Source organism: Labeo rohita, unplaced genomic scaffold (assembly GCF_022985175.1).
Source record: "Labeo rohita strain BAU-BD-2019 unplaced genomic scaffold, IGBB_LRoh.1.0 scaffold_97, whole genome shotgun sequence".
NCBI lineage: Eukaryota > Metazoa > Chordata > Actinopteri > Cypriniformes > Cyprinidae > Labeo > Labeo rohita.
Window position 1 is genome coordinate 368,842 of NW_026129931.1, and position 27,963 is coordinate 396,804.

General features: G+C 40.0%; 1 protein-coding gene across 2 annotated transcripts; it reads right to left on the minus strand.

Annotated features, from left to right (window-relative positions):
- apbb1 (amyloid beta (A4) precursor protein-binding, family B, member 1 (Fe65)) lies at positions 1-27,902 on the minus strand. Of its 2 annotated transcripts, none has more exons than XM_051105350.1 (14): positions 27,738-27,902; positions 23,565-24,345; positions 19,452-19,642; positions 19,239-19,295; positions 19,084-19,160; positions 18,861-18,921; positions 18,639-18,785; positions 8,144-8,271; positions 5,252-5,366; positions 4,105-4,177; positions 3,816-3,896; positions 3,534-3,649; positions 3,239-3,415; positions 1-2,101 (listed from the first exon to the last, which is right to left on the minus strand). In XM_051105350.1, the coding sequence occupies exons 2-14, from the start codon at positions 24,334-24,336 to the stop codon at positions 1,934-1,936; spliced, it is 2,163 nt and encodes a 720-aa protein (XP_050961307.1). In that variant the 5' UTR covers positions 24,337-24,345; positions 27,738-27,902; the 3' UTR covers positions 1-1,933. The 2 variants fall into 2 exon arrangements, with proteins under 2 accessions (XP_050961307.1, XP_050961308.1); XM_051105351.1 differs by having other exon boundaries at positions 23,565-24,247; positions 27,738-27,868.
- Between the last annotated feature and the right edge of the window lie 61 nt (positions 27,903-27,963).

Below are 27,963 nucleotides of genomic sequence, written 5' to 3' on the forward strand. Positions count from 1 at the left end.
TAAGCTTTAAATGCATTTTCAATTTTTTATTCCATCCAGTCACGTTATATGCATCTATATAACATCCAATTTACATTTTAAGAAATCACTTCTCCACTCTCCTTAAAAAATGTGATGGCAAAAACATCCTACGCAAGCTATCATGTTTATAGGAGTGACCCTTAAATTTTCTGAATATCATAGCTAAAATTTTGTCTTATTTTGAAAAGCAAATGTACTTGAAGCTTTTCTACCATTTTACCAATCAGCGAATATTTATGCATATGCAAGTAACATTTCAAGCTCGCGTATTTATAGCTGTGCTTTTTGGCACACAAACATAAAGAACCCTCATGGTATTTAACTGAAAAAAAGACATTTTCTTTGCTACCGTTTCTTGATGTAGTTCAGAATATTTACATGTTCATATGCTTGTTCTTCAATAAAGATCTTCTAGAGTTACCAACAGCACTGCATTTTAAGCATCACATTACTTCATCTAGACCTACACACAGAGTATTTGAGTAAACAGGGCCAAGATAAAGCATTCAGATACACGAGACGGGGGGAAAAAGTGCATTCAAAAACAACAGGTGTAATTTGACATGGAAATGTGACAAAAACTACTGGAAAAATTGAGCTGTCTGGCCATATTAGTGTATTAAATTCAGTATATACATTAACTGGAATAATCAAAAACATGATATTTATGAATTCGTACACATTCTCAAAAGTTTAAGACATGGCAATATGTTACAATGTGTTTCTGAAAGAAGGAAAAAAAAGTCTATATACAGCAAGACATCCATCGTTGCAAAGCATTTAAGATACATTTCCAAAGAATTTGTTTTCCCCCAATAAACAATGTGTAAATATGTGCAGATAATCAGTTGACTTCAATATACAATTTAAAAGAGGGACCAAAAAAAAAAAAGAATTTCAGTGTCAAACCACTATGTACAAACCGGACAGGAACAAACACAGACCATCCCGTAGAGAACAAGCGTACGTCACATTCTTTGTTAAACACACTATTCTGATGTTAAGATTAAGTGTTTCTGATCATGATCAAAAATCTTTTTTATTTTTTTCCAGATAAAGCCATCTAACATATCAAACACACACACACACAAAAACTGAGAAGAAATAAAGATAAAAAAACAAAAAGTGCTCATTTAAAGCGAGGCTTTCTTAATGAGCAGATCCGCTTTGGAAGACTAGGATATGTTAATGCTATTTTACAAATGAATGGTCTAATTAAATTCACAAACTGACAGAGCAGGTAACTGTACAAAAATGTGTAATATAAATATAACTGAAGAAATTAAAAGGCTTTGTGACTTGCAGTAATATATGTGGAACTGCACCTTTTTTCATATAATGTCAGTGGAGTCGAAAACAGACTTTTGAAATGCATGCAGGTCTTGAACATGAGAGCGAATGAATGATGACAACTTTTTAGGGTAAACAGCACACAGATGTCGATTTCAGTCACGGTTTGGGGAAGAGTAATCAATTCAAAGCTAGCACAGTATGGTCACAATGAATGCAAAGCCAGAAGAAGAACAACAAATAAAAAAAAGCACATTGCATAGTATATAAGCTCATTTTAGTGTTTTTTTTGACAGCATGCGTAATGTTTAGTGTCATTAGAGCGTGTAGTCCACATAACATCGATTACACTTGAAAATCCAATCTTGGTAAATCACACTCATACCCAGTAGTGCTAAATCACTTCTACAGTACATCTGCTAATGTAAACGGAGAGAAAGCAAATGAAAACGACGTGAATATCTGCCAACGCGTCCTCTCGTTCTTATTGCACGCTAACCGCAGGAGGACAGCTGAAGCGGTGTGAACAACCCTCTAATTTTATGCCCATAAAAACACATAAACACACACACAGAACAAATACATATTTGCAGTGAGCACTGCTGAGGAAGCGTTTTCCTTTTTAGGGTGTCTGAGATCCAGATCTCTTGAAGCTGCCAAGCAGACTCTGAACGCCCTTCTTCACGCTCGAGCCGACCCTGCGGGCGACGGAATCGGCAGGCGGGCCGGGCAGACAGGAGCTACTGCTACCGGTGGGAGGCCGAGCGTCCAAACACTTCTGATACCTCAGCTGTGAAGGATGGAATGGAGGGTTGAAACTCAAATTGCTTCGGAAGAATTTACACTGTTAAATTTCTGCACTAAACAAGTCTCCCCAGAAACACCAAAGCATTCACCACTCGTTAAAGGAGAAGTCCACTTCCAGAACAACAATTTACAAATGATTTACCGCTTGCCATCCAAGATGTTCATGTCTTTCTGTCATTTCATTTCAGGATTTTTCTCCATATAATGGACTTCACTGGTGCCCCGATTTTGAACTTCCAAAATGTAAGTTAAAAGCAACTTCAAAGGCTCTAAAGGATCCCAGCCGAGGAAGAAGGGTCTTATCTAGCCAAACGACTGGTCATTTTGTTTTTGTTGTTTTTTTTCGAAAAAAACAACAACAAAAAAAAATTGTGTACTTTTTAAGCACAAAAGCTGGTGTAGCACAAGCTCTGGGATGCATGTCCACGACACTACGAATTAGTGCTTCGGGAAGAACAACTCGTCTCGGGGAGTGATTCGTTCAGTCGCACATGCGCAACATCCTATTAGGTTTCGTACTGGAATTAATTTCGAGTCTTTGGGTTTTTCGAGTTGTTCGTTCATCTTATGGGGCTGTCACGTAATGCTGATTTTGCTAAAATGAACGAAATGAAAGAAATGACTCGAAAAAAAGACTTGTTCATTTTGCTGAACGAGACTCAAAGGTCGTTTGGCTAGAGAAGACCCTTCTTCCTCGGCTGGGATCGTTTAGAGCCTTTGAAGTTGCATTTAAACTACATTTTGGAATGTCAGAGATCAAAATCAGGGCACCAATGAAGTCCATTATAATGGAGAAAAATCCTGAAATACTTTCCTCAGAAACCATAATGTCTTCACGACTGAAGACAGAAAGACATGAACATCTTGGATGACAAAGGTGTGAGTAAATTATTTGTGAATTGTTGTTCTGGAAGTGGACTTCTTTAAGACAGACAAACAGAAATGCTTTACATTTGGGAGACTGACTTCCTGCAGGGCACGAACACTATGAAATTTAAGTCTTGCTCTCAAATCCTAGTTGTGTATGCATGTTTTCTCTTTTGTGTTTCTTTGTAAGGTTAAAGTAATGCCAAACACTGTTGGTTGTTTGCTTCCTCTTGGCTCTCCAATGTACACTCACCATACAGGCGGCCTGTACGGCCTCACTTAGACTCGCTGCGTTTGGATCGCACCAGAACATGTGACAGATGAAGTCTCCGGGTCCCTCTGCCATTATGAACGCAAACGTGTGCACATCCTTCCCGACTCCCATGAATGAGAGGAAACGCACACGACATTCGGAAAGTACTTCCTCTGTCTGTGACAACGAGACAAGAAATCTCAGTGTGGTTATCTGACCACATTTTGACGATACAGCATTACAAATGACATTTGACAGTCAAGTACTGCAGAATGTCAACAATCAGAAAGCTGACCTCAGAAGTCAGAATGGTGAGTGTAGCGGAGGCCACGTTCACGGTCACTGGTGTCCACTCCTCCTTGTCTTTGCTGACAAGAGCCGTCTCCAGCGCTACGTTAATAACGTCCATGCCTTCGAGAGACAGACACCAACACAACTCTAATTCACTTTCAGGCAGCTAACTTTGATTATAACACGAAAAAAAAAATAATGCTACTTGAGTGCTTACAGGTTATGGCCTAGTGGCACAAAAATAATTTGTATAATATTAGCAATTAATGAACGGGGCACTTCCTACCGACGGGCTTCGTCACCGGCACACGACCCAAGTACCGCACCTGGAAGCGCTGGACCAGCTCATTCTTGGGAGCTGGGAACTCTGAAGGAAGGAAGATCTGATTCAGTCATAATGGTATCATTTCATTATTATCCATTGCAGTAGCCACTTGAGAAGGTGAGAGAGAAATATTTGATGCACACATTAAAAAAAAAAAGTGTAGTCACACCCAACAGTTTTGCAGTTATACAGATCTGCACTGCAGACCGTCCACAAACAGAAGCTAAATGCAGCACGTGTCATAAGTTACCCTGGAAGGGGATGTCCCGAAGTCTTGAGGGGTCGCTGTTCAGTCTGCTGGATGACTTCCTCTGGGCCATTATCTAGGGAAATACACAGACAAAACAAAAAGTATAACAAAAAACACTAGGCATCGATGGTCATGCGCAAGACGCTTGCGTTGCGGCCTCTATTTGGCTACCTGCTTGATCCAAACTACAGAACAGAAACACTGATACTTGTGTATACAGAGAGTAAAAACAATCCTAGAAAAACATTTAGTGTAGATAACTTGGATTCACGAAGGCATTGTAAAACAGATCTGCGTTCATGAATTCCAGTCATTCATAAACAGGGCACACGTGCCCTCAATCACAATCAGCCAAATCCAGACCCATGAATTAAAACAGCTTAATTTACGTGCACAGGAATGCCGTGGGATCTTTGGACTCTTTTCTCTGGTTCGCTGCAGCGTGTTGCATAAATGCAAAGAGATTAATTGGCCACATGCCTAAACAAAGATTACCGACAGCGAAATCAAGGAAAGCGTTAAGCTTGCAATAAATACTACTAGTGCTCATAACAGACTAATAGTAATCTACATAAAAAAAAAAAAAAAAAAAAAAAAAAAAAAAAAAGACAGTGACTGTTTATTAATAAAAATTATTTTCACATTTAACTAATTGTTAACTAACAAGGTAAAATGATGCACATTCCTTCGCGAAACTGAAATATGTCAAATAAGAAAACTAAAGTGAAACGTTAAAACAAATCCCAAATCAAGTGAAATAATAGAAATAAAAGAAATCTCTTCATATAGCTGTGCTCGTTCTATTCAAATTTAGAGGCAACCACTGCATCACATACAAAACAAAGATGAGCAGTTTCTGGTTTAAATTAGACTTAATCTTACTTAAGAAAGGCTGCACAAAAAAGCGCTCATATTTCATGAGTAATTGAGTAACACTGCTTTTATCATTATACCCGTATTTATTTCACACCTCATGTTAGGCTGTCAGCTACATCACTATTAATCACCTCATTTTGAGTAGGTTTTCTGATTAGCCTCCAGTTATCCTAAACCTTTTCGTTTTTTCTGAGTACAAAAGAAGATATTTTGAAGAATGTTGGTAATTAAACAGTGGACAGTAGCCAATGACTTGACCATGGAATCTCACCTTAGAGCAGATGTCATGCAGGCTTGTGGCAATGTTCTTTGCAGGGGTGTCGCACCGAAATACATGACACTTCAGCATATGAGTCAACTTGTCTCGTGCCACATATGCAAAGTCCCTGTGGTGAACATAAACACATGCATGTAGGCATATCATTTCAATTCATCCACAGGCCCATAAAGGTCTGCACGCACAGTAATAAACGTCTTGGATGTGTGTGAAACCTTGGTTCCCCGAGTAGGGAATGAGATGCTACATTACAGCTGACACTTAAAGGAACACCCTCTGGTGTGACGACTGTCTGGAGCCCATCCCAATCCGCTCGCTGAGGCGTCGCCTCTTAAGAACGTGGATCATTGACTGATTTCCTATGAAGGAAACCAAGCACACATGGAGTACGGCCAGCTACACAGCGTTTTGTTCCCGATTCAGGGAACCAAGGTTACAGATGTAACCAAGACATTCCCTTTCAAAGGTACACTCTGACGCTGCATCAGTAGTTGACGCAATGCCATCACACCACCACGATGCTCCTCAGGTCAAAGCTTGCGAAGAAGCAACACTTAGTAGAGTGTGCACAAATGCTTAATGCCATGCAGCTGAATCTTGATAATCCTTGACTTGACATAAATCCTGGCATTTTTGGCCAGTACAATGGTCCTTGATTTCTATGCTAGCGGCTATCTCTTACTATTGCTGGCATCCCTGAATGCCCCTGTTCAACCATCTTAGAAATGGCCATAAAAAAAAAAAAAAACATCAGAGGCCACAGAATATCTGCTTCCAGAACTCCTAACGAGGATCCCTGAAGACCGGCAGCAGCCTGCAGAGCGAATGTGCACCACGGTTCCAAAAACACGCACATTTGACTTGAACCGAGCTTCAGGCTGGACACGGACGGCGCTACAGCCCCGGTTTAGCGCCCCCAAGCAGTTGAGGTGGAAGAGTGCTGTCCTGTCCTGTTTGCTGTCACACAGTAACCTCCGCGTCATGCGAGCGCAGTTTTCTGCATTAGGCTACATTTAATCCATCATAAAATCACTAAGATTGTGACGTGATGTTCATTTAACGTTCAAGTGTAAAGTATGCACAGTTCTGATTACACATACATATGAATTGTGTTGTTAATGCTGAGCGGATGATGCTGTCCAGTTCTTAAGTCTTTCACCTTTGCATGTAAAAGGTTTTTGTTGTTGTCTTGTTTAGATCAACCCGCACGGGCCTCAAATATAGGCCGTACCCCGGCCCCTGTCCAACAGCTCATCAGAATTTTCGGTACGAGTCCAGCCAGACTCCAATCGGAGCTCTTCTTTTTCCACCTAAATAGTTCAGTTTTGTATGTAATGGCAATGTGATTATATTTCGTTTAATTTTTTTTGTTTTTATCAAGTTAATTTAGAAAAACGTTTGGAGCATTTTTTGTTCGTTAAATATAAGTTTTTGATTTTTAAAGTAAGTGAGCGGCAGACAGCAAGTTGATCATAGCCTATGTCTGATCAATTTAGCCTTCTCAAACAACCTGCCTGAAATAAAATCTATAGATATTAAACAGTTAAAGCATATCACGGTGTTAGTTTAAACGTTTATAAATGTGCACGGTTAGACACACATCCAATCGTTTGTGCGAAGAGAGGAAGCTAAAGCGCGCTTTACAGGACATAGAGGCGCCAGTGCGATCGCTCCTCCTCGTCCTATATTATGCCTCAGTGGGTGGTGCTAGTCCTATCTGCCAGTAAACAGGCACGATTCTATACAGACTGTCGTCACACCGGAGGGTGCTGGCTTCAGCTGAACATCTTGTCTTCGTAATTCTAATTCTTGTTTGTAGAATTATGGGGAATTCTCTCAAAAATGTACAGTAAGACACGTAAGTGAATTTGCCATTAATTATTTTTCACCGCAGTTGATATATTTGACCAATTGACAGCATTTTTGCAGTACAGAGCAGCAACTTGGAAATGACCTGGAGGTGACTACTGGTTATCATGTCGTCTCAATGGGCCATGATTCAGTCACTATTTCGTACTAACAGTATGTTATGCACAGAAAAGAAAAGAAGCAGACAGACGTAAAGGGCTGACAATACGCAGAATGCAAATACAATGCAATGATGTCATGAATATGCTAATGGACGCAAAATGTCACCTAGGGACGTTTCAAATCTTTCTGAAACAGACGTTTTGAAACCGCTCTTTTCCAGACAACAGCAGTTCACAGTCACCACAATTGTCAAGTTCCAAAAAAAACCCCAAGTAAAATAAATAAATAACAATAAATCAATCAATAACTAGCTAGCACCACCTAAGTAACAAATTAGACCAAAAAACATTTTATTATTATGTCTTGAGTCCTCTGAAGCTCTCAAATCTCATTCAGTTTAGACATGTAGAACAGAAAAAGGTATCTGAGTGGAAGATTCTCAGTGAATAACTTCTTTTCTCTACTTTACACAAAACCATCAGATGCATTCAGAAGAAAGAGAATTCAGGGTGTGACACGTTTACATTGTTTTTGAAGATTAACAGCTGTGGTATCCATGTATGAACAGTCGTCGAATGCAAAAGAGCGACATAAACATTCCTCCGAATTGTGCTTTTGTGTTAGAAGAAAGTCTAATCGACACGTGGATGTGAAAATGATGACATTTCATGTATGGGTGCGTTATGCTCGGAACTGCAATAAGGACACAAAGCTAACAAACGATACGATACACAACAACACACTACCTCTCCCTGGGATCCAGGATGCAGCAGGACAGACGGAACAAAAACACAACATAGTAATTCAGCAAAATCTACATTAGGTCAAAATCTCTCATTCCGAAGCAAAAATGAGGCACAAGAAAGGTTAAAGGTCAGTTATGCTGGCAACACACTGAGCTGCTCGCAGACTTACCTGCCATCGTCGCGTCCCACTCCCCACACCCGAATGCTGATGATCGGCTGAGAGTGCAGCAGCGTTCGGCCGTGAGGCTCGATCAGGTTCAGTGTCTCATTCTCCAGCACCAGAAGCATTTCCTTTCCCTACACAGCAACACAAACAAAGGCATACTAAGCGGTGTGCTTTCGTCTCTCCTTAAAAGCCTAAACTGAACATCAAAAATCAGTCAAACCAAGCTTGAGTTAATAAAAGCGAGTGCATTAAAAGGTGAAAGACACTGTTACACAGTTACTTGTTATGTCTACAAAACGCATAAATCATTTGAATTTCCAGAAAAAAAAATAGCTACAGCAGTAATACCCTATCCAGTGTATTACAGAGTAGTACAGAAATTGAAAGACTGCCAATATATATGAAATAGAGGCAGATATTGAATTTTGCTGGTATGATAATAATACAGATGCCAATACTAGTAAAATCTATATACTGAAAGTGTTAACATTCTTGATTTTGCCGACAAATGGAAGATTCGATCAGAACATTTGGTTGAAACCAAAGAGCCAAATTCCACAAAGGGGCCCAGAACCACGTCATAAATCTGTCCAGGATACCCTGGCGCCAGCCAGCCTGAAGTAAGCCTAACCAACTAACTTTCACAGCTTTGAACAACTTGCAACATTAAAACAAAAGAACACAATTATTGATAATCCCATCTCAGGAAGGAGATTATCAATATTGGGGCGAGAAACCCAAGATTAATGGTCAAAGATGCAGCCCATCAGGACCATCACATGAGGAAACTTTGTTGGGTGGTGCTCCCCACCCAAGACAAGAACCAGACCAAGTTTCTTCTAAATTCCTTTGTTCCTTGGAACATGCCCTTAGTTCACAGAATGGCAGAGACTGTCCATTTTACCTAAATATGCACCAAAACGATGCTTAAAAGGACATATGAATGAACATCAGACCATTGCATAACTCCCTGCTATGTATGCCACCCACACATTTGTCTATTATGTTCTAATCACTCGTTGTGTATGTCCTTTTTAATAACTATTGAATAGCTTAAGGGTTTATATTCATGTTTGGTATGTATGAGTTTGAAAATTCATGCTTTGAATGTTTCCACCAATCAATTCATTGTCAAATGTGTTGTATTCATGTTATAGGAATCATGGCCAAATTATACTCTGCAAGAGCGGGAAAATTCTGACCATGTGACTGATAAGATAACATGCTGATTTATGTTTTGGGAGGAGAAACATAGCAATATCCTGAGTTAAGACAACATCTAATTGGTCAAGACACCATTTTGGGATGTGTCCAAAGCTGAGTTTAAAACCACAGGACACCATCAAATTTTGCTTTTAGCTATTTCCATCGCTCCTAGCCATGCTTTTAGCTTTTAGCTTTAGCTTTTAGCTATTGGTTTAACCATTGCTTTTAGTCAGGCTCTTAGCTTGTGCTTTTAGTTTGTGCTTCGTGCCATCTCTTTTAGCCATGCTTTTTGCCATAATTTGCCGCTGCTTTTTGCGTTCTTTGAACGCTTCCTGGCTTGCACGCCAGCCACTCCTCTAACGAAAACATGAGGAGACCGTCACATTTCTTTCTTTTACTTTAATCTTTTCTTTCCGTTGAGAGTTTCGTGTTCTAAGTTAAGTTTTGCCGCTAAGCCGTGTCTCAGACTTCGTGCCTGCCTCAAAACTTCAACCAGCGTACACGACTCCATCATCCAGCCAACGCCCAAGACATCACCTCCAACGACCACGGACTTCCAACCAATCAGCAACCTTGGGGAACCCCTTTCTGCAACGACGTCATCAAAGGAAACCCCTTAACACAAAGGCAACGCAAGTACAACCTCCAGATTCTAGCTGAACTGGTGCATTAATATAGCGTTTAATAACCTCACTAAGAAACTCAACGCGAGGGTTAATTAAATGATTGATGGTTGTTCAGGTCTAAGCAATTGCATATACGTATGCTATAAACTTGGGATTTCACATTTTCACTCTTCTAAACTCATTCTTTCCTCATCTCTCTCTCTTTCTGCAACTTGTATGAATGTGTGAATGCGCGTCTATGTGTTAGATTAGTTTATATGTCTTAGGTTTTTCCAATAAATTCCTATTCATATTGAAAAGAGAAGTATCTTGTGTTTTGTGCTTATAAATTAATGTCTTAAACTGCCGACCTTGTTACCGTGCTAAGAAATAGTGTTTTCACTATATTTTGGATATTAGTATCCAGTACAGTGTTGATGTTATACGGCTCGCTCAATGAATCACTGACCGATTCATTGATCCGCTGTATACGGAGATTCTGTTCAATCTTAAATGATTCCCTTTGAGCAAAATTGACTTCTGTAGATCCCCTACAGTATAATGGTGGAGAATGCGGGCAGTTTAATCTAATTTTTAGGCATAAACCAAGTTATTTCATCTTTTTTATTGCTGCGGATGATAGATGGGAAACTTCTGAGTCGATACGTGTGTGTGACGTAAGCAGCGCGCGGCCGCTTGAATGACTGAACGCTTGAATGCATGAGCGCAGAGAAGGCTGCAACTCGGGTTCGCGCCTCTCTTATGAACTGTAGTAAATGAATTCAAAGGTAAGATCTGAGATCGTACAATAAGGTCGAATTTGAGCGTGTTCCTCATTTTCTGTAATGCCTTGTTTATAGCTGAATTGATGTCATTGCGTGTTCCAGTGTCATTTAATAGCTATACTCCCAACCAGGGAATCTCAGTCACCGTTAGCCGAACAGAGCTAAAATGCAGTAATTAAAAGGGAAACAAATCGACGGATAAAGAATAGTTTGAGCGTGTTCCTCAATCTATTTCTAAGGCCTTATTATTCATAGATTGATTGTCAGTGCGTGTTCCATTGCCAATTCAACTATGCTATTAGACTCCCTGGGTTAAACATTAGAAATAATGCTTGCCTGTTTGTGTCTGTTCACTACGTGAATTTAAGATACATATCTCGTGTTACACTGCGTGTGTGATTTGAATGGGAGTGTTTTAAAAGCTTGATCAAGTAAAGTTAACTTTGAACCAACAGCGAAGAAACCCTGTTGTGTTGTGTTTACGTGCCCAGAGAAACTGACACGTAGATTTACGATCCGCCGAGATCGATATCCTTGTTTCCCCTATTGTAGCGCCAAGCTGTTATTTGAATACATTTCAAATCTAACTCTGAACGAACTAAGAGTTAAAGCGCCACATCACAAAACCAACTAAAAGTGGTGTTTGTTATTTGTACAGTGTTGAAATGCGCCGACATTTCATTTAACATGCTTAACTGTACTTGCAATGCAACATTTATGTGCTTAGTCCACTAAAGTTTGTTTGGTTGCCATAGTTACGATCGTGACTCGGAAGTCTTAACCTACTTCCGGAGCAACTCTGAACTGCGCACGCGCAGCACGTCGACGTCATATGTAAACAAACTCTACGGTGTTGCTAAGCTAACGAAACTGTTGTGTTTACAGTGAAATCTATGCTAAAGATTAGCCTCAAAGGTTAGCAGTTAGCATTAACATCTAGTGGTTGTATACAGTGTGTTTGGGTAAAGCTAAAGTGATTTAACCCTTTGAACATCTTAACTAATACACCAGTTGGTCTCTTTCTATTTCTTATTTCTCCAATTTCTCACTTTTTACTACTTATTTGCATTTTACTAGAAATGGAAATACTGCTCCACAATTATTAATTGTGCCAAATTCAAATTTAATTCAAACATTAAATTTATTTGGAATCATTCAGATTTCCTCATCAGGTCATTTCATATGATCATTATTTCTAGTATTCTCTTACGCCTAACAGTTAATCATTGTAGGTACAAATAAGCCTTGAACTTTTAAAGTTTAAGTAAACTTATTCTACCTAACTGATTTATAACCCTTACTAATAGATTCTATTCAGAATCGCACTTACTCTTATTGCGTTTTTTTACTTCCTTCTTCCTGTTTGGCTATACACTTAGCCTCTATATTTATTTATTGATTTCCTCTTTCATTTAATTCCATTTTGATTATTTTGCCATTTATTACTTTCAGTTCCACTTTATCTTGCCTCTCTCTTTCCTCCTGGTATCCTAGTTTGGGAACGACACACCTGAGCCCTTAATAGGAGACACTGTTATCCCTCGCTACAAGTTTGAATAAATCAGAAAGACAACTCTTCTTTCACTCAAATTTTATTGTTGTTTCATTAGTTGTGCGGCAACTATTAACAACGCTATACTCGTAGTTGGGCATAACAGCAACACAGCCTGTGAGTGGACCAGATCTACTCTCCTTTCCTGTCCTTCTACTCAAGTCTCTCCTGTTCTCTTCTGCTTTCTTCCCTCTTCACATTTTTAGGGACCTGTAAGAACCATCAATCGATTCTAAGTGAATGAAATAAACAATCTTGTCGAAGACGAATCATCCTTATGAATTTGATTGTAACCAAACCCTCCTTCGTTCTTCCTAACCTCCCTGCCTTTTAAAACGCATTTCAAATTTTTGCATCTCACCAAACGCTGAGATCAATTAATAGAGATAAGTGTTGAACAACCGTCGCTTTTGAAGCATCCCTGGTAGGCGGTCCAACTGTAAGGTGTACGGTGTCAATCCTGTCAGACTAAGAAAAGAGATATCAACATTATTATTGTATTCTTTTGTCTCAAACAGAGATATAATAATATTGTTTACCTTCTTGATAACAAAATCTAATCGAAAAATTCCCATTGGCAAAGGAATTGATTTATTACACTGAATTGTGTTTCACCTTTCTCTCTTTTTCCTCTTCCTCATTAGAGTGACGAAGTCTTCACCTCCCTAGTCTGCCTAGACACCTTGAGACCAACACATCCATCACCACACTTCACTAGTGGTTCACAATCACTGACACAACATTTAGTTGTCCCACCACACATAGGCTTCTACACCCCACAGATCTGTGTCAGTCCCTCTTCTCCTCAGCGCGCCAACATGCCGCAGACTGCAGACCCCATCGCCCAAGGGGAAGATGTGAACACTTGGCTGAGAGGCATGACAGAAAGCCTCACCCCCAAGACCTGTGAACTGTTATTATTTCTAATAATAATCCTAATCCTGAGAAGACTCCTGACACATGATTCAAGCCAGAACAACAACCACGAGGAGCTAGTCAAGATCACAAGCTCCCTAAGCTATGCCTTCACAGCCCAGCTGCACCTGAGCGACAAGCACATCACCCACCTCCAAGAGGAGCTGACACGTGCCCAGAGCCGCATAGACAAGCTGGAAGTGAAAGTTCAAGATCAACTCAAAGCACCCAACGAGAGGGAGCAGGAAACAATGGAACAAGTTAAGAAGCTCCAAGCAGCCCTGGGAGCAGCTCAATGTGACCAACAACAAGCAAATGCTGCCCAGAAAGACCTGGTAAACAGACTTCAGTATGCCGAACAGCTACTAGAAAAAGCCAGGAAAAACATCAGAGACAAGAATGCTGAAATCAGTGCTTTAGAAGACCACCTTGAAAGGTACGGCACTGAAATTGACAATCTGACCCAACATCTAGATGATGCCAACGACGAGCTCTGCATGGTCAGAAAAGAACTCAAACAGGCTTATGAACTGAAACAAGAGCCAAGAAGGGAGAAACATCCCTCAGCCTCACAACTGCTGAGCAGAACAGACTCTCACGTCCAAGAACTGGCATCCAATGAAAGAAGCGAAGGGCCACAACCCAAAACCTCACCTGCCTTCGCCACAGAACTCTTTCCTGTCACCGAAAGAACGGATCCCATCCAAGCAGACCTTCAAGCTGCACATGGGATGACCATCAAAGACCTAAGCAAGCTGTCTAACAACATCAGCAAGTTCAACCCGAACTCCAAAGAGAGCCACGACATCCAGGCTCACCTGCAAGATATCGACTTTCACCTGGAAATGAGACCTCATGTGACTGACAGAGACAGGTTGTACCTCCTAAGAGCCACGTCAAGTCCCGAGGTACGAAACTTCCTAGATCGACAACCCAGTCACACAAAGTCAAACTACCAGCTACTTCGTGAGGTCCTGATTAAAGAGTTTACAGACCCAGAGTCTGAATATGGACTGTTAACTGCCTTAGAAACCAAACAAGGTCGACAAGAGACTCCACAAGCTTACTACAACAGGCTACGACAAGCCTATTTTGGTGCACACAGCAAACCTGACCTCGAAGAGGATGTGAACTTCAAAAGCCTCTTCCTAAGAAACCTGCACCCTGGAGTCAGTCGTCATCTAGGCGTCATGGCCTGTCCTCACTCCATGACCATCCAACAGTTGCGTGACCTAACACAGAAGGCCTACAACAAGCAGAAGATGGCCTCAAAGAAAGGTAACAAAACATCTACACTCTTGAACTCTGTCACCAAAGACTCAAGCCTCGCACTGGATGACACCCAGTGGCATCACAACACCAGAGTCCTTCATCAAGAGCACAGAGAACGTGACCCCTATTTCCACGACAGCTATCAGCCCAGCCGCTGCGAAAAGCCATGGGACAAGCCACGCTTCTCAGAAATCCCAAAAGAGAGGATCAACTGGAAACCTAACTGGATGTACAAAGCCAATCAAACAGCTCGTCCAAGAACAACTGGTGTGGGTAAACAACGACAAAACCCACCTCAGCACCACTCAAACATCCACGGTGCTAAGTATCCACAAGAACAACACAGCTTACTATCAGAAGACATGGAACAAGTCATGAAAGAACTGAAAGAGTTCCTTGAAAACCAGCTAGACACAAATGACTAGAAACATGAGTCATGCTCGCTGTGACCAGTGACAGAACGGAAGGCCGGCAACCACCTGGTACATCACCGTATCAGAAGATGACAAGCACCTGTTCATCAACCACCCAGAACGAGCAAGTCTCTCACGGCCCACCGTTGATGTAAACACTGAGGTACCAAACAACATCACCTCAGTCACTATCCCTCACTAAGAAACTGCTAAATGAACTCCAACTCCAAGAACCACATTCATGTCTGTGCAACAGCAACCACCAAAGCACAGAAGGTCAGAAAGTCTGTGCACAACCAGAAGGCATCAAGAGGAATGCACCATAGGAGACAAGGTTTTGCATCCCAGCTTCACACAGCCATGCCAAACCAAACCTCCGACTGTCTGCTAACGAACTTCCTGCCTTGCTGGACCGACCCCCATGAGATCATGGACACACCCTCATCCAAGCCAAGGATGCAGAGAGCCAGTCTTCACTTACATGCAAGGAAAGGGGGGAGCCTAAACAGACTGAAACAGATCTGACCATACACTGCACTACATCGTTAACACACAACATAACTATGTCTACTGATAACCCATTCAACCAACATATTCTTCCCACAAGGAGAATATTCAAATCTTAGCTTAACGTAGTTTTACACCCATCATGCAGGAACATGCAGTTATCTTCACCATAGGTAGAACACCTGACGCTAAGTTAAGGTACCTGACACCCTAGCTGCACACAACATCCTAGCACAACAGTAGTTGTAAGCCACACTAGGAAAACCCGCAGCTTCTTTGTTTTTGTTTTGTTTCTTTTACCTATCCCTTTCCTTTCTCTCTTTCGTTAGCAGGTGAAACTCCTAGCCACCCTACAGGGGTTAAAGGTCTGATATTAGGATTGACTCGCCACGCCTAATATCCGCAAGCCACTCTAAACTGAATGGAAGCCAAAGAGCTCCATGCCGATAGGTCGAATCATTTTACCGCAGATGATTTCACCAGAAACCAAAGGTGAACGTTTCTAAATTAAAACCTATAAGAAACAAACAAATTTTATCACAAAATTTGATCAAAGAATCAACCTACCAAAACAAATTCGAACAACAATTTCCAGATTGAACTTGACTATTCTCAGTGTACTAGACTATGCTGACTAGTTAAATGTAAGCGCCTGTACCTCAAATAACCTAATGCCCTGCACCAGTACAGTAACTGTCCTGGAGGTGTTGTCTTGTTGTTTGTTGTGTTGGTGTCTGCTTCTTCTGCCTTTGTTTCTCCAGCGCTCGCCGATGTCTTCATCAACCAACACATCGTCGACCGAAGGGGGGGTATGTAGGGTATCAGAGCGAATCAGACAAATGGAAGATTCGATCAGAACATTTGGTTGAAACCAAAGAGCCAAATTCCACAAAGGGGCCCAGAACCACGTCATAAATCTGTCCAGGATACCCTGGCGCCAGCCAGCCTGAAGTAAGCCTAACCAACTAACTTTCACAGCTTTGAACAACTTGCAACATTAAAACAAAAGAACACAATTATTGATAATCCCATCTCAGGAAGGAGATTATCAATATTGGGGCGAAAACCCAGATTAATGGTCAAAGATGCAGCCCATCAGGACCATCACATGAGGAAACTTTGTTGGGTGGTGCTCCCCCACCCAAGACAAGAACCAGACCAAGTTTCTTCTAAATTCCTTTGTTCCTTGGAACATGCCCTTAGTTCACAGAATGGCAGAGACTGTCCATTTTACCTAAATATGCACCAAAACGATGCTTAAAAGGACATATGAATGAACATCAGACCATTGCATAACTCCCTGCTATGTATGCCACCCACACATTTGTCTATTATGTTCTAATCACTCGTTGTGTATGTCCTTTTTAATAACTATTGAATAGCTTAAGGGTTTATATTCATGTTTGGTATGTATGAGTTTGAAAATTCATGCTTTGAATGTTTCCACCAATCAATTCATTGTCAAATGTGTTGTATTCATGTTATAGGAATCATGGCCAAATTATACTCTGCAAGAGCGGGAAAATTCTGACCATGTGACTGATAAGATAACATGCTGATTTATGTTTTGGGAGGAGAAACATAGCAATATCCTGAGTTAAGACAACATCTAATTGGTCAAGACACCATTTTGGGATGTGTCCAAAGCTGAGTTTAAAACCACAGGACACCATCAAATTTTGCTTTTAGCTATTTCCATCGCTCCTAGCCATGCTTTTAGCTTTTAGCTTTAGCTTTTAGCTATTGGTTTAACCATTGCTTTTAGTCAGGCTCTTAGCTTGTGCTTTTAGTTTGTGCTTCGTGCCATCTCTTTTAGCCATGCTTTTTGCCATAATTTGCCGCTGCTTTTTGCGTTCTTTGAACGCTTCCTGGCTTGCACGCCAGCCACTCCTCTAACGAAAACATGAGGAGACCGTCACATTTCTTTCTTTTACTTTAATCTTTTCTTTCCGTTGAGAGTTTCGTGTTCTAAGTTAAGTTTTGCCGCTAAGCCGTGTCTCAGACTTCGTGCCTGCCTCAAAACTTCAACCAGCGTACACGACTCCATCATCCAGCCAACGCCCAAGACATCACCTCCAACGACCACGGACTTCCAACCAATCAGCAACCTTGGGGAACCCCTTTCTGCAACGACGTCATCAAAGGAAACCCCTTAACACAAAGGCAACGCAAGTACAACCTCCAGATTCTAGCTGAACTGGTGCATTAATATAGCGTTTAATAACCTCACTAAGAAACTCAACGCGAGGGTTAATTAAATGATTGATGGTTGTTCAGGTCTAAGCAATTGCATATACGTATGCTATAAACTTGGGATTTCACATTTTCACTCTTCTAAACTCATTCTTTCCTCATCTCTCTCTCTTTCTGCAACTTGTATGAATGTGTGAATGCGCGTCTATGTGTTAGATTAGTTTATATGTCTTAGGTTTTTCCAATAAATTCCTATTCATATTGAAAAGAGAAGTATCTTGTGTTTTGTGCTTATAAATTAATGTCTTAAACTGCCGACCTTGTTACCGTGCTAAGAAATAGTGTTTTCACTATATTTTGGATATTAGTATCCAGTACAGTGTGATGTTATACGGCTCGCTCAATGAATCACTGACCGATTCATTGATCCGCTGTATACGGAGATTCTGTTCAATCAGCTTTGTAAAAGTGTAAATCGCATTTCAAGTGTAAAAAAAAATTATTTGCAGCAAAATAAATACGATATGCATTCTTCCGACTTCCATTTCTCTCCCCTTACACTTTTGGCACGTTGTTTTGGCTAAAATGCGGTCAAAAGCACTGCAAGCCTGTGAACAGTGATTTGCACACGAAAACAACAATTTCAAGAACTGTCAAACGGATTGACTGCGTAGAACCAAACAAAAACAAACTGCTGCAAATGTCTAAATGACTTGTTGTGTATGTAGGGCACAAATTTGCCAAAATAATCCGATACGTACAGCTCCATCTTTCTTTTATCTGCGCTTACACTTCTGACAAGATTCTCTCACTCACTGAGTTCTGCAAGCGTGAGGGGGAGGGCGGGTCCACCACCTTTTTTTAGCCAATTAAATGAGACTCTGGCAGACATTTGAAACAGTTTGTTTTTTACACATCCAGATTGGTTCTACGCAGTCAATCCGTTTTGCAGTTCTTCTAAACTGTAGTTTTTGTGTGCAGAAAACTGACCCGGCTACCAAACACAGCCATTCATTCAAATTCTAGGGATTTCCACACATCTGCACAAACCTCGCCCCAGATGCCAGCTGTGTCATCGAGATTGTGTTTCTGGTAGGACAGCTGTCGGATACAGTTATTAACGGCAACGCTACTCCTGCCGGGAGCCATTTCCTCTTCTGATATCTCCACCCAGCCCAGAGAACGCACTGCGAAACACTGCGAAACACACGCAAACATGAAGAAAACAAGCATCTCCATGTGGCGTATATGGTCGGTCGACTGCGCGTTTACCTTCGCCCCCTCGTTACTGCTGAAATAAGTCTGTTCCTCTTCCTCCTCAGACTGGGAAAAACTGCACACAACAGGAAGATGACACAGACAGAAGAGTCAGTGGCTTTAGATCAAAAGCGTCCTCCCAATTCATAAATGCACAGACAAAATGTAAGCGTACATGTGGCATAATACTACGTAATGCTCAGCTTCACAATTCTGTGTCGTTTCACTGGTCTCGTACCTGAGGTTGATGGAGGCGTAGCGTAGAGTCGCGCCCTCAAACTCCTTCAGACTTTCATCAGAAGCCAAATCCTCTTTCTAAACGATAAAAAAAGCAGCATTACATGGACTCACAAACACAGAGCAAAATTGTCCGTGACTCCATTACGAACCTACCTGCCAGTGCTCTTCCTCACCGAATGCGTTTGGATGAGAAACTCCGCTCCATGTAATCTAAAAACAAATGGGTTCACGTTTAAAGATGTCGGCGGGCCCACGGCTACAACGATACTAACGTTGGACAGCTTGAGAGCCTATAATAATGTTATTAACAGCAAACAGTTTCTAGAAGTTGAATTATTACGACGTATAATATGTGTGCGTGCGCACCTGTGGCTCGTCAGCAGGTGTGAGCGCAGGCGACGTGCTGGCCGGTCTCTCCTCTAGGGGCCCAGGTGGCTCCCACTGCGTGGTCCCTGTGGGAATGTGCCAGTAGTAGGTGCCCGACGTGTCCTGCACTCGCATCCATCCAGCTGGCAGGTCCTTGTCGGTTTCAAATGCACTGCCATCCCAGTAGGACTCTACAAGCAACAGTGTAACGTGCTTCACACCTGGCACGGACATTTCGGGTGATCTGACCACAAGTGCTCAGGTCACCTGGCAGTCATGTGCGTTACAAATGGGGATGGTAGAGGTTTAGTGATCTGATTGCACCCTGGCTTCACTCAGTTTCTTTTTTAGTTTTTTAAAAAAATAATTTGTTTAGAATAAATAATTAATAATAATAATAAAATATATAAGCAGTGGTATGAATGGTATAGTCAATCTGAATGCACATAATATACCCATGTGAAAATGATGACACTGTGGCAGGTCTTGTTTGAGGTTTTCCAAAATCATTTTTAAAGACATTCATCACTGGTAAATGTTTTAATCCCAGTGATTAACAGGTGAGCAGACAGACTGTTGCTGTCATTGGGACGCATCAGGACAACAGAGAACGGGAATCTACGTCACGGCACATTGCATTCTGTGTCGCGGTCGCCGTGTTTTAGGACATCACACAAAATAAAGCGCTGCAGAAAAAGTCTACCATTTTATATGAATAATTTTTTGGGGAAAGAAATCTTACATGTGCTTAACTAACAAGTGGCTGGGCATCAACGAGCTGCCGCAAATGTGATTGTCTACTTTATTCGTGGTGTGAGCGCTTGCAGTTCAATGCAAATCAGTGTACATCTACAGAAATCATTTATACAGCCACATTTTATGTAATTACTTTACCTTACCAAGTTTTATTTTCACCCGAATTCAGTAGTGAACGCTTTAATTTTAGTTTATGTTGTTTGTTAATTTTATTAACTTAAGATCACATTGGAATGATTAACTTACTATATTTATTAGTAACTTACTTACTATATCTCCAATTGCTCTAGTCCTTATCAGTGGCTGCATTAAATACTTTTTCAGCTTTCTAGCATGGAGAAAGCACATGCTTTCCACACAGGTCACAAGAAGGGCTACGACAGTTATAAGTAAGTGCTAATCATTCCAACATGATCTTAAGCAAAATTACATATACAAATAGTTTACACTACAAATGCAGTGTGGTCATGTAAAACTGATCCGATCACCTCAGCATGTCAACAACCTCACTAAATCAAAATACATTTAGCTTGAGATGCTCGTCAACTATCTTGAAATACTGAACAAAATTAAGTGAGTTCAAAATTAAAACAAATATCTGTCAAAGGAACATTTGCAATGGAAAAGGCGGCCAAACTGATGTGAAAGAATATTGCTTTTTTGCAAGACCGTTCTGTGTGGTCACGGAGTGTACTGACGCCAGACCTTTATGTTTAAAGATGTGCGAGGAAGCTGAGAAAAACAGAAAAGAAACAAACTATCCTGTCCCAAACAAAATAAAAGTAAAAAAAAAAAAAAAAAAAAAAAAAAAAAAAAAATCACATAATTGCTACTTTGTGCGACAGATTTGCACGAAGGTATAACATTTATTCTATTCAGGAGCAGTTTCATTAACTGTTCATGTATTGTGGTATTGTGTATTCACCAAGATAACTATTATTTCCATAACCCAAAAATGCAAAGATATTTTCACTAATAAATTACTGTGGCAGCTCATACCAACTTAATTGTATTACCATAAACTAGTTTGGGATTGCTCATTAATAGCCTAACCGGTTTATTCATCAGTATTAGTCATATTCTTACAATTTATGTGTATATTAACGGCATAGTTCAGCCAAATTTAAATTCTGTCATTAATTACTCACCCCCATGTCAACCCAAAAGACCTTTGTTCATTTTTGAAACACAAATCAAGATATTTTAGATGAAATCCAAGAGCTTTCTGACCCTGCGTAGATAGCAATGTAATTACCACATTCATGGGCCAGAAAGGCAGTAAGAACATCGATAAAATAGTCCATGTTGTGACATCGGTGGTTCAATAAAGCAATGAGCCCCGTGAAGCCGTGGTTTATAGTGAATTTATAACAGTGTTATAAGCGGTGTTGTTAGGCATGACATGAAGTGGAGTGCCTAAAATTCCCTTATCTGTTATAAATTCGGGTAAACCACGGCTTCATGGGGCTCATTGCTTTTACAAATCGGTTATTCCACATACACAGTAAGGTTTTACAAAATAAACAGAGCAAATACAGTGTAATGATGTCAATAAAAACATCAAAGATCAAGATCTCATCTATTATAAAGTAACAAGTTTAATTTCAACAGAATATCTTTATTTATATAGCCTATATGACGCACATCCACAGGATCATGGGAAATCCCGCCTCCGAAGGCAGCATTTTAGAGCTTTCGGAAGAAGCCTACAACAGCTAGAACACGGCTCAACCAATCAGAATCAAGGACCGGAACTATCCGTTTTACAATCGTAATTTTATGGCACTACAAGAATTCATTTATTCAACTGTTTCTTCTCTTCTGCGTCAGTCTCTGCCACGTGTTCACGGGAGAACCACAACATATTCGTGTGCTCTTCTCAGCTTGCAGAAAAGCCGCAGCGCATCCGGGCTCTACGTCGGAACACGAATGTGCCATGCTACTCTTGTGAACACGCGTTGACTGATGTGGAAGAGAAGTAGTTGTTGAATAATGTAATTCTTTTTGAATTCTTGTAGCTTCACAACATTACAGTTGAAGCACCAAAGTCATATGGACATTTTGTCGGCGTCCTTACTACCGTTGCTGTCTACGCAGGGTCAGAAAGCTCGGATTTCATCCAAAACATCTTAAGGGAGAAGTCCACTTCCAAAACAAAGATTCACATATAATGTATTCACCCTCTTGTCATCCAAAATGTTCATGTCTTTCTTTCTTCAGTCATAAAGAAATTATGTTTTTTGAGGAAAACATTTCAGCATTTTTCTCCTTATAATGGACTGATATGGTGCCCCGATTTTGAACTTCCAAAATGCAGTTTAAATGCGGCTTCAAACGATCCCAAATGCGGTTGTAAATGATCCCAGCCGAGGAAGAAGGGTCTTATCTAGCAAAACGATCAGTTATTTTCATAAAAATAATAAAATTTAAATACTTTTTAATCTCAAATGCTCGTCTTGTCTTGCTCTACCTGAACTCTGTGTATTCTGGCTCAAGACAGTTAGGGTATGTCGAAAAAAAGAAGATCAAACAGCCTTAACAAAAAAGGTAAAACAGTGATATAGGACGATTTTGAAGTTGAGGGAGAACATGAGATGGGAGTTTTTCAACATACACTAACTGACATGAACCAGAACAAAAACAAAGTTCAGGCAGAGTAAGACAAGACGAGCGTTTGACATTAAAAAGTATATAAACTGTATTATTTTTATGAAAATAACTGATCGTTTCGCTACATAAGACCCTTCCTCCTCGGCTGGGATCATTTACAACCGCATTTGTGATCATTTGAAGCTGCATTTAAACTGCATTTTGAAAGTTCAAAATAGGGGCACCATATCAGTCCATTATATGGAGAAAAATCCTGAAATGTTTTCCTCAAAAAACATAATTTCTTTACGACTGAAGAAAGACAGACATGAACATCTTGGATGACAAGGGGGTGAGTACATTATATGTGAATCTTTGTTTTGGAAGTGGACTTCTCCTTTAATTTGTGTTCCACAGGTGAACAAAGATCTTGCGGGTTTGGAACAACATAAGGGTGAGTAACTAACGACAGAATTTTCAGTTTTGGGTGGAGTTAAGTCAAGGTGAAATAAATTTGCTCCGTTTTTTTTTTTTTTTAAGCAGATATAATCAAACTTACTAACTTACTAACGCAACTCATTGTGCACTCCATAGAAATACTGTGTTTCCTTCAATTCATTCCTTTTCTTTACTTGTCTCGAAAAGAGTCTTAAATTCACCTTCCTAAAAAGGGCAAGAATCCTGCTTTTAACAGGCCACTTAAGATGGACAGTGGGTGTAAACAGGGTCTTGCCATTTTTTCGGCGTTCATCTCGTTGTCTGACCTACCTGGCTCTCCGTCCGGGGTGCTGCTTGCAGTGCTTCCCTGTGACAGCGACATGCAGCTGGAGTCCTCGTCGCTGGGAACGGCATTCTTACTGAAAAGCAAGCAAGCATTTCTGCCGCCACCTTCACCTCCTTTCTTCGGAATTTCAGATGAATCCGCGTTCTCGGCTCCACTGGGATTTAAATTCTCCTCTTTCTCTCTCTCCGCTTCCTCGTCTATCATCTGCTCTTGGCTTTCGTGATTCTTCTCCATCAGAGTGTCAGAAGAGTAAATCAGAAGAGGTTCATCGGCCGCCCAACTGCGCAGGTCAGAGCAGAGCGCTTTCAGGGTCTTGTTCTTCTCTTCGTGGCGCCGCTGTGGGTTCTGGTTCGGGTTTCTGTCAGTGGATTCGTTCTTGTTTTCGACCAGGTTAAGATTCTGGTCTTGCTGCTGCTGCTCTGCTAACTTGCATATTTGATTCTGATCTTCCTTCATCCACTTGGCGTTGCTTTCGGAGCCTGGAAGACCGTGTTCGTTCTCCTGATTTCTGCTCCATTCATCTTCCTGGTGCCGGAGGGATGCGTCGTCATCATCTAGTCCTCCCATAACGCCTTTGAGAAGCTGGATGGAGTTGGTGCTGCCGTAATTAAGTTGACTCTTTAGAGAAAAAGGCGTTGACCCACGAGTATCTGTCAGGCCCAGCTTTCTTTCATGTGATAAACAGAGGTCAAGGGTCAGTGAAGGTGGGACGTAAGCGTTTTCATTGAGCAGGTCTGATGGGCTCTTCACAGACATAACACAGAGCTGTAACATACACGCACCTTTAGAAGTTACACCTTCACTGTAACGGCATCGAAAACATGAACATTTCACACACAAACACAAACTCACTGTGGTGAACATGATAATCCTGCCCATTAACATTGAGGTTACTCATGTTACATTTCAATACTTCTGTTCATATCAAAGGAAGCACCAGTCCAATACCTGGATCAGTTCTGACACAGATACAGAATGATGGCAGCATCATAATAATATAATTTTTGTATTTGCCCCTGGAGCCATACTGAAATTCCAATATCCCTGGAACCAAACCATATAGGGCCTAAAAACGAAGATGCCGAATGGAAAGTTTGTTAAGACCCAACATCTAAAGGGGCATTAATATATCTTTAATACTTCTTGAGTTACAGACATTAAAATTTTGGAGAAAAAACTCGAAAAGTGCGGTTTCCCCCTTTTTGAATGCTCACCATCGCTAAAGTCAATAGATTTTACTAATAAACCTAGCAATCTCTGTGTAAAAATAACATCACAATGCTATCATCTTTCTGAAGTCACTTGTAACCCCCTGTAATTTGGCTTTGAATCTCAGGTGAAAATGGCCTTTTTGACCCCCCTCTACAAAATAGTGGATTACTCAGTAAATATCCATCCATGACATTTAATATTTTAGCACAATTAAAATATTGAGCCAGGGACCTCTGGTTAAGTTGATACGGAATGACCCAAAGGGGGGGTAAATTTATAGAGTTCTGTTCTATAACAACCTGTTTGACAAAAATAAAAAGCAATGTTTTTGTTAGAAATTAGATAAATCCAATTAGTAAATTTGTATTAAATCTGTGGAAAACACCATACATTAAAAGGTATCTTACTCTGTAGAGTTGAATTGTGATGAAAGCATTTCATTAACCATTAAAGGAGAAGTTCACTTCGAGAACAAAAATTAACAGTTTAAATAATTTACTTAGCCCCTTGTCATCCAAGATGTTTGTCTTTCTTTCTTCAGTCGATAAGAAACTATGTTTTTTTTGTTTTTGTTTTTTCAGGAAAACATTCTCGAATTTCTCTCAATATAGTGGACTTCAATGGTGCCCCCTAGTTTGAACTTCCAAAATGCAGTTTAAATGCAGCTTCAAATTTATACTTCAATTTATAGTCTGTATAATCCAGGTCAATACAGTTAGGGTATGTTGACAAACTCCCGTCTTGTTTCGCTGTTTTACCGTTTTTTTTAATTTTTATTTTTTGTAAAGGGCACTTGATCTTCTCTGCATGTTCACTTTGTAAACACTAGAGATGCAACAATACAGTAAGTCCACGGTTCAATACGTACCTTGGTTTTTAACCACGGTTTTCGGTTCGGTTTGGTTCCGTTCTGATATCTTGCCACTTCAGTGTGGAGTTTTTGCAACAAATTAACAAAATACTCACGTAAACCTCTGTACACTGACAAAAATCGTGGTTTTGTATATGTCTGCGTAATTTTTGTTTTGAGAGACGTATTATTTCAATTTTTACGCAAAATAGAATGGGTTTCCTTCATACTGGACGCCAGAGGGTGCCCTCATGCAAAAAGAAAAACAAAACACATATGCGTCAAAGAAGTAGCGCTGATGACGTTCCGTTCTAGCTTCTCTAATATGGATAAAAGCATTGCTATTGTTATAACTGATTAAAAACAAGATACAACGTTTTGAATGATGAAACGTAAGGACAATAAACGCTCGTCTGCAATAATATATGGTTTATCTGTGTTCTTCAAGATATCTTGTGTATTTTCATAAGCCATTGCTAATTGACATACATAGAATACAAGTATAGAATATATTGTCTGCCTCATTCTCTGATAAGAATCCACATCAGATCACATAAGGAAGTTATTTCAAACACTGGACTGATATTGTGAATTAAAAATAAGTCACAATGTTTAAAAACTTAATGCATAATGTATAAAAACATTTGTTTTTATAACTTTTTGCTGGACAACAGGTTTAGAAAGGCTTATCACTGCATGACATTAGAATGGAAGATGCTCTGCGTGTGTTGCTTTTTCAAATATAAGCGGGGAAGCGGGACACATACAGCAAATTCCGAGAGAAATAAAACAAGGAAGTTATTTAAATGCAAAACCGAAAAACCGCAATTCAAAAGCGCGTATTGAACCGTGGAGGTCGTACCGAACGGTTCGATATTATATTTAGTATTGTGACATCCCTAGTAAACACTGATTCGGTACTTCTGCAGCGACGCAGGACTATTTTGAAGTAGGGAAAGAAAACGAGATGGTAGTTTTTCGACGTACCCTAACTGTATGTATTGACCGTATTGAACAGGAAAAAAACAGAGTTCACACAGACTTAAACAAGACGAGCATTTGACGTTAAAATGTATATAAATTGTTTAGAAAATGACCGATCGTTCTGCTAGATAAAACCCTTCTTCCTTGGCTGGAATCATTTAGAGCCCTTCGAAGCTGCATTTAAACTGCATTTTGGAAGTTCAAACTTGGGGGCACCATTGAAGTCCACTATATGGAGAAAAATTCAGGAATGTTTTCCTCAAGAAACATAATTTCTTATCGACTGAAGAAAGAAAGACACAGGGGTGAGTAATTTATCTGTAAATTTTTCTTCTGGAAGTGGACTTCTCCTTTAATGGCAAATGAATATCATGATACATATTGATAGCCTATGATATGGAAAAAAAGTTAAGATATGGACCAAAAACATGATGTATATGACTTATCTGAGTTATCTGACTTGAGTGATGTATGACATATTCGATCAAATGGTAATGTAATAAATCAAACAGGTTTTATTCATCATTCATGAAAAGATGATAATAATAATAATAATAATAATAATAATAATAATAATAATAACAATAATAATAATTAAAGAAAAACAGGTTTATCAAATGTATTTGAAAAAAAAGAAATGCATTTTAAGGCTGATTTTTAATGCTTTATTAACTTATTTACTAAATGTATTTTATTTGAACAGCGATTTAATACGTTAATTTGCTAATTTGTCAAAGTCTGACTTTTTAAAAGCATTTTTAAAGCTGATACATTTAATGCATTTTATATAAAGCCAATATATGAGTATTTGATCAAATGGTGATTTAATAAGTCAAACAGGCCTTAGTCGTTATTCCTGAATTATTACTATTGTATTATTATTATTATTATTATTATTATTATTATTATATAATCACTACTAATACAATAACATTGGGGTTAAAAAATTAAATCAGGGCTTCGTGAATAGTAACGTTAGATGTCTGTCTCTCCCTGTTGGTCTGTTTATCTGTCGTTCACTCAATCACATTCACACATTCATCACGCCTTATATGCGTTAAACTCTGCGTTAAACAAGGCGCTCGTTGTATATAATACAACATTCACTTACCGTTAATAAAATCCTCTCATGAATGTCGATCTACGTCGATATTTCGGAAATCCTCAAACACCCTCTTCACCATCACCGTTACACAGCTAACGCTGCTACAGCTATAGCCCACGCAACACCCCTCGTCACAGTGACGTGGAAGGAAGCGACGCCGAATTATTGGTCGCGAATGTCCAAAACTCCTCCTTTGTTTTCGACTGAGGCTTTAACCCAGTGCTACCAAACG